Source organism: Meriones unguiculatus, chromosome 4 (genome assembly GCF_030254825.1).
Source record: "Meriones unguiculatus strain TT.TT164.6M chromosome 4, Bangor_MerUng_6.1, whole genome shotgun sequence".
Taxonomy (NCBI): domain Eukaryota; kingdom Metazoa; phylum Chordata; class Mammalia; order Rodentia; family Muridae; genus Meriones; species Meriones unguiculatus.
In genome coordinates this window covers 69,099,563-69,107,627 of record NC_083352.1, presented here as the reverse complement: position 1 = coordinate 69,107,627, position 8,065 = coordinate 69,099,563, and the positions used below count along the sequence as shown (strand labels likewise).

The 8,065-nt window shown below is 51.0% G+C and overlaps 1 protein-coding gene across 1 annotated transcript; it reads left to right on the top strand.

Annotated features, from left to right (window-relative positions):
* The first annotated feature begins 1,985 nt into the window (after nt 1–1,985).
* LOC110551991 (potassium channel subfamily K member 16-like) lies at nt 1,986–8,058 on the top strand. The gene is made up of 5 exons (XM_021642940.1): nt 1,986–2,186; nt 5,475–5,589; nt 6,582–6,742; nt 7,427–7,592; nt 7,841–8,058. The coding sequence occupies exons 1-5, from the start codon at nt 1,986–1,988 to the stop codon at nt 8,056–8,058; spliced, it is 861 nt and encodes a 286-aa protein (XP_021498615.1).
* Nucleotides 8,059–8,065: the final 7 nt, after the last annotated feature.

Genomic DNA, 8,065 nt, shown 5'->3' with positions numbered 1-8,065 from the left:
TACCACAAATCCCCAGCATCCTATAAAGCAAGCATGGTGGTTCACACCTGTAATCCTGTCCCAAAAGAGGTAGAGACCAACAAGATCAATCCAAGGTCCTCCTTGGCTAAATGCCAAGTTTGAAGTCACCCTGGGCTAGGTGAGATCTTGCCTCAAAAGCAAAAAATTGAGGGCTGAAGAGATGGTTCAGTGGTTAAAAGTTCAGCAGCCACAGTTGTTAGCATCAGCTGCCTGTAACTCCAGCTACAGAGTATCTGACGCCCTCTTAGACTCCATGGGTGTCCACACACATGTGGCATACATGCACACACACAAATGTACACACATATAAAAATAAATACTAAAAAACAAACAAATAAAAAGGGCTGAAGAGATAGCTTGGTGGTGAAGAGCAAACACCGTCTATTCTCCCAGGAGGACCCAGGTTCGAATCCCAGCATCAACAAAGCAGCTCACCACACCTGTAATACTGACATCCTCTTCTGGCCTGCACATGGTGCACAGACATACATGTAGGCAAAACACCCATACATACAAAATAATACTAAACAAATATTAAAAAAATACAGTGGGATAGCTGGTCATGGTAGTGTATGGCACTCAAGAGACAGTGGATCTCTCTGGATTTGAGGCCAGCCTAGTCTATGTAGCATGTTCTGGGCCAGCTAGAGCTATACTGAATCCCTGTCTTTTTTTTTTTTTTCCTTAACTTTTCCACTTTTATTTATGACAAATATTCCCAATCTCTTCTGATCAAAGTAAGACAATTCCATCAGCTTTAGCCAGCTGGAGAATAGAATCATCTGACTCGCCCATCCTGCAAATAGCCCCGCAGATAGCACAGGTTTTAAACTTGCCATTAAACCGGCCTGTGACCCTGTCAGCCTTGGCCACATTCATTTGGATGGACACGTGGTCCTTGGTACCAATGATGCAGTTGTTTGCTGAGCATTTCCACAATATGAACAGGTCTACTATCTTGGTTCTGCATGTCAAGGCTGTGCCTGCTCGCTGGTCCAGTGGGAGCACAAAAAAGAGAGTTCCTGTCTTAAAATCAAAACCAAAACCAAAACAACAAAAAGATAGACAGACAGATAGACGATAGATAGATGGATAGGTTGGTAGGTAGGGAGGGATGGAGAGATGGCTCAGTTGCTAAAGGCTAAGCTAATAAAAAAAAAGTAAATAAGGGCATGTATATGCAATATGTTAAGTGAGCTAGTATATAATGTCACTAAAGCTGCCACATCCACCAAAGACCAAATGAAGCTCTCTAGGTCCTCCTGTGGAAGAAGGGGCCACCAACAACACCATGGGGGTGGAGACTCACTTCCAGTTCCTGTCTTCTTCACACTTCTGTCTCTTGAGCTCAGCATCCTGCAGATAACCTGCTCAAGGTCTCAAGCAAGACCAACCATTGGCAGAAGTGATAGCTAGTGGTAAGCAGGGCCTCCTGTGCATCAGTAGCAGCAATTGATATGCTGCTAAGCAAGGCTATCATCTGCCTGTTTGCTCTGATTTGTTTTACTCCAGTTTACTCATCCCCAGTCTCTCCCAATAGGTGGCTCAATCCTCCCTTGTTCCATTCTGTAACAAGGCCAACCCACACTCTTTGGAGACTTTCCTCCTAGCCTATCTGTATTTCTTCCCAGGTGAGAAATCTGCAGTTAGCAGGATCCCTTCAGCGAAGTCTCTCACAGACAGTCAGCCTTGCTTGGAAGCAGAAGATGAGGACAGATGAGCTCAGGAGAAGCCCATAGGTGTCACCGAGGGGCCCATACATTGGCTGTTTTGCTGCTGAGCATGGAAAAACAAGGCTGGGTTGGGGATGGCAGGCCTGTTTGCGCACCTCACTGTTCAAACAGACTCCCCTGCCGCAGACACCTGTGCAGTGGAGGACAGGGCAGGCAATAGCAGGGGCTCTCACCTCTTCTCGATGCTCCTCACAGCCGCCCTGGCAGCTGCTGCAGAGTCCGGACCACATCATGCCCCAAGCTGGGCTCTGCAGCTGCTGGGGTGGCCAGGTATTGCACCTGCTTCTGGTCTACATCTGCTACCTGCTGCTCGGGGCCACTACCTTCCAGCTGCTGGAGAAGCAGGCAGAAGCTCAATCCAGGGACCAGTTCCAGCTGGAAAAGCTACGCTACACCTGCCTGGACCAGCAGGCCCTGGAGCAGTTTGTGCAGGTAAGGGAGTAAGGAAGGATGGGACAAGAAGATGGGGAGGTGAGTACAGGGGCCAGTGGTAGGTGCAGAGGTTGGTTCCTTGTTTTGAAGTGGAGCATGGAGGATGCCAGAGCCTGGAGAGATCTAGTCTGAGGCCCTCGGGTCTATTCTTTGACCTTGATCAAGTCACTTCACCTAACCGTCCTCATCAGTAGGGTGAGAAGAGAAAGCCTATCTGGGGCTGGGGAGGTGTCTCAGCCAAGCATCTGCCAAACAAATACGAGGACCTAAGTTCTAGGCCCAGATCCCACGTTCAAAAGCCAGGTGTGGGCTGGTAAGACGGCTCAGCAAGGAAAGGCACTTGGCACAGGGCCCAAGGATGGGAGTTCGATTCCCAGAACCCACGTGGTGCAAGGAGAGGACCAAGTCCTGGAAGTTTTCCTCTGATCTTGACACACATACAATGGCACATGCATGTCCACATATATATAAACACACGCATACACACACACACAGCTATGTACTAACTTAAATGTAATTTTAAATAATAATTAAAAAAAGCCAGGCAGGGTGACTTGTAAACCTAGCATTGAAGAGGCCTACACAGGCAGATAGATCCCTTGGGCTCTCTGGCCAGCCAGTCTTGCCAAATGGGCAACTCCTGTTTTGAATTCCAAGCACCCAGGTATAATTCTGGGTATGGCTGCAAGGGCCTGTGATCCCAGCATTTGGGAGACAGGTAGATCCCGAGAACCAGGCCAGCCTAGCCAAAAAGGCAAGCTTCTCAAGAGACAGACAAAATCAAACAAGGTTGACCCCTGGCCACGCACATACATTATGCACACAACTATCTGCACGTACACAAATACATACAGACACATATCCATACTCACAGAAAATGCATGCTGGTGGTCTAAAGCTCTCTCTGAACATCTGCTTGCTTCATGAACATGAGCTGTCAGTTATCAACACTCTAGAAATTTCTTCTCCCACACTCTTCCACTTCTCAGGAGGGCACTTCATCTGCTGGCTCCCAGCTTGTGTCCCTGGGTGGAGATGCAGACAAAGGTGAGAACCAGCTGGGCTGGTGGACAACCATCAGTCAGGGTGGATGAGCACTGCCTGGGTGCTTTCACTCCCTGCCCGGGCCCCTCCTGCCTTCGTATCTTCCTGAAACAAAGCAAAACTAGGTATTTTGAGCAAAGGCAAAGGTGGGGGCATTGAGAAGATGGGCAGAACAAATGGACCAAGTGGTGTTGGTCACTGCAGAGCGGCAGGGCAAGTGCAGTCAACACAGTGATATTATATGTTGATGTGGATCCAGGCTGTTCCATCGTGCTTTAGCACCTGGGGCTGAGTTCCCTACAGGTGTTTTCTCCCAGCTGCTTACTGCAACCAGAATCTCCAGCTTGCAGGTGGGAGCTGGGGCTTGGGGAGATGCCAGGGTGCTGGGGCTGCACAGTCACCGGCTGAGGCAGAGCTCACAGCCACGCCTCTCTCTGGGGAGCCCTTTACTCTTCACTCTATGAACAGCTCACCTGCTGAGGGCAGGGCACTGCTGAAGCTGAGAGTTCTTAAGGTTGGGCCTGTGGGCCTCCTCCACCAGCAGCAGCAATGCCTGAGAGGGTTGGGAAAGCAAGTGGCAACTCCCACCCAGACTTGCTGACTCAGGTGCTTCAGGTGAGGTCACTGGGTGGTGCTGAGGCCCTGAGATTTCTGAGAATGAGAGCAACTGGCCTCCTAGATGAGATGTAAGCAGGAAGGACGGCCCCTGTTGTTCCAGGATGTACTCCCTATACAAAGTAACTCAGGGCTGATGCTCACCGCCAGGCCTTCCAGCATCCCAGAAGTAATCCTGAGACAAGGACACCTCAAAACCTCTTCCTGACCTGAGCTTGAGGGGAATGAAGAGTGGGCAGACAGGTGGCAAGGCTTGAATCAGCTTTCTTGTCAAAGGGCAAGGATGGGCTAGATCTGGCTGTATCTCAAAGGGGCCAGTGCTTAGCCCAGGGACTAGGAAAGATGGAACAGAAAGTCCTCAGTCTCAGGACAGACTCTTACTTTCCAGAATAAGTAAGGCTTGGAGATTTGGGGGAGCCCAGTTCCTAGCAAACTCACACCCTGAATTCACACATAGTGCTAAGTGTAGTGTTCAAATGTGATTTCCATGAGGACGAAAGCTGTATATCAGCTCCTTTCTCCTTTACCGTTGGATTCCCTGAGGCCACTCACCCACACTCAGAACCATCACAGGAGTCAGAACCATGAGATGGAGGGCTCAGAGGTGCAGTGGTGACAGCCAGGGACCTGGGCAAATGCTGTCCCCAAAGGTGAAAATCTCCAGAGAGGGTGCATGCTCTGAAAAGTCTGTCCCAGCTGTCTGGGTATGAGGGGACTAGGAGGCCAAGCCTACATCTTAAGAGGTTAGTTCCTGCCCACAAGGAGATCTCCACCCAGCTGGTGAAAATCAGTTCCCACAGGAAAGGGAGGCAGGAGCAGCCATACTTCCCAATGGCTCCCCACCTTTGGGCCATCGCCAGATACCAAGGCTGAGCTGCTACCACCCTAAGACAAGTTCCCAGCTACAAGGGAGAGGGCTAGAGCCTGCAGAGAGGGAACCTGCCAATTTCCCACGAGGAGATGAGGGCACAGTCTAGAGCCTGTGAAGGCTCCTGTTCTAGAAACACAAAACATGGACACCTAATGCAGACACACATGCAACATATAGCACTATGCAGCACATGCAGTCAACACACCACATGTGAATAGAACCACTGTATACCCATAAGAAAACACACACACACACACACACTCACACCTTCTTGTGGGTCTCTCTGATGGAATTTCTCCTGCAGGCATGAGTTGCACTCACTAGAGAGTGTCAGAGAATGAGGCTGCCAGCACCCCCCCCATGCCCTCCCATGGGAGGGCAGCCCCACACTCCAGTTTGGCTAGCAAACCCTTCCAGAAGCATTCAAGACAAAACCCACCGTGTCCTACACCCACCTCTGTCTCTGTCTCTCTTTCTCTGTATGTGTATGTGTTTCTGTTTGTGTGTGTGATGTTTTCCTAGCTATCAAGAGTATTTCCACACACCTCCTTAGTTCCCTGGCTCATCAGAGCACAACTTCAGTCAATTGCTAACTGCTTAGAAAGTGTCTGAGCCACTGAGAGCATCAAAGCTTTCATGTCCATTTCTGAAAAAACAGGAATGATGCTATCTAAGAGACATGAAAGCACTCTTTTGAGACCTTGGTGACAGTGTGCACTTAGTGACTGCCGATCCTGCTGACCATGCCACCTCCACAGGTCATCCTGGAAGCCTGGTTGAAAGGCATGAACCCCAAAGGCAACTGTACCAACCCCAGCAACTGGGACTTTGGGAGCAGTTTTTTCTTTGCAGGCACAGTGGTCACCACCATAGGTAAAGGGGCGAGGAGGGAGAGGGCTCCCCAGGCCCTGCTCTGCTTGGGATCTGTTCCAAATGCCATCAGTGGGACAAGGATATGGTTTAGTCAGGAGGTAGCATGTAAGGTGCAGGTCGGGAAGCCAGTAGGGGACACTTGTAAAAAAGGAAGGCGACCAGGCTGGCTGTAGCTGTGGTTGCCTGGGCTCACTTCCCTGGCGCACATTGAAGGGCTAGGCAGAGCCCTCTCTCAGCATAAAGGCGAGAATGGGTGCCTGTCTTTTTATCAACTTCAGTCCTGCTAGGCAGATAGCTGGTCCTAGTGTGTTAACACTTTGTGCCTGGTCATAGACCAAACTCACACCTAGGACTTAAAGTCCTCTCAGGGAACAGATGGAGGGACTAGAAGTGAGAGGACATTTGTGCACAGGACCATTTCTCATGGCAGCAGGTGATAGCTCAGTGTCCCAAAAAGATGGGGTACTAACTGAAAGCCCTTTCTGCTCACTGCCAGGGAACCCCCAGGCCTCCCACACACAGACCTCCCTTCCATTCAGTTAAATCCAAATCCAATTCCATCCATCTTCCTTGGCAAGCCAGGCAGAGTGACAAAGGAGGGGTGGGGTACAGACTTGGATCTGTCCCAGGCTTGGCCTTCAGAGCTTTCAACCCACCAAAGAGGGATTAAATTGTGATAATTACACAAGACAAAGTGGGTAATAAGACAGAAATGACACAAAGCATCTCAGGGAATCATGCCTGGCAGGGAGGCAAGAGTGCCAGTCAGGAGGGCTTCACGAAGGAAGCATCATTGGAGATGAGTGTTCTGTAGGTAGAGAGTGTTCTATCAGAGAAACAGGGTGAGTATCAGTGAGAGCAGGGAGCTTCCCACCCTCCTCCAGAGGTGATGGAGACAAGCCTCTGCTAGAGCTGGGAATGAGGGTGGGGTGGGTGGGAGTCAGTTCTGGGCTCTCTCTTCCCCTGATCCGTAGCACTCCCTTGCTCTGCAGGCTATGGAAACCTGGCACCCAGGGCAGGGCAGGTCTTCTGTGTCTTCTATGCCCTGATGGGCATTCCACTCAATCTTGTTTTCCTTAACCATCTGGGCACAGGGCTGCGTGCCCACCTGGCCACATTGAACAGGTGGGAGGACCATTCCAGGCATTCCCAGGTAAGGTAGAATCCTCCCTACCCTCTAAGCCCTTGGGGACAGATAGCTGAAAATTGGGAGAAGGGCTTGGGTATGTAGCCCCCACACACACAGTCAGTTTGGACAGCTGCAGGGCTGGAAGAGTAGAAGGATGATGCCGACTGGGCAGGGTGTGACCGCAAAGGCTCAATGGCATATGTGACTATGGCATCTACCTGCAAAGAGGTGAGGGCCAGGCACTGGGCATGACCTCCTTGAGAGGACTGTGTCTGTGTGCCAGGCAGCTCTACACAGCACCCTTTCTTTGGTAGAGAATCTGAACAGCACATTATCTCTCCATGGTCATCATGGGCATACTTTGATGTGGTCCAAAACAATCTCCAGGCTACCCAGCATGCCCCACAGAGGAACCTGGGACGATTTGGTGGGTGACAGATCTCAGTAGGCTCTGGGGAGCCTGCTCAAGGGTGATTCTCAAGTTCAAAAGAGTCTTTGGCTCTTTCCTTGACCACTAACACATTCCCCTGCCCCCAAATCTTGGCACATACATGTCAAATGCCCATGGGTGCAACCCCACCCAAAAGTCTGCAGCAGGGAAGGGGGTGGAGCTTAGATATTGCCCTGCCCACACTCAGTTTCTTCCAGACCTCCCCCATATGCTTTCAGAGTCTTCCAAGTAGTCTCAAGGGCAGCCTCTTCTCCCAGTTCCTGCAGGTCCTGGGCCTGGCTCTGTTTCTCACCCTGGGGACCCTGGTCATTCTCATCTTCCCGCCCATGTTCTTCAGCCATGTGGAGGGCTGGAGCTTCCAAGAGGGCTTCTACTTCACCTTCATCACCCTCAGCACCATTGGCTTTGGGGACTATGTTGTTGGTGAGAATGGGATAATCAGGGTATCTTGGTGGGCACCCACTAGGAATGATGGGGATGCCAACCAGGTGAGGTTGGTTACTTCTGGGACCACTGTGGACTCTTGGTGGCATCCTCAGGGGTTTCTGATATAGTATCCACCACTGCTTTCTCCACTACTAGCCCTTGGTATGAGGGCCAGGGAGGAGGTATCTCTATGGAAGCTGGGGGTGGCAGTGCCCTCAGACACCAGCCATCACCTTCCCCGGCAGGCACAGACCCCAGCAAGCATTACATCGCTGTATACCAGAGCCTGGCAGCTGTATGGATCCTCCTAGGGCTGGTGTGGCTGGCAGTGAGCCTCAGCCTGGGATCCCTGCTCCTGTGCAGGTGCTCCCAGCTCTGGCTGCTCATCAGAGGCCTGGAGCCCAAAGATGGAGCAGTGCCTGACTCTGACCCCAGATCACAGAAAATCACCATCTCTGCATGAGATACAA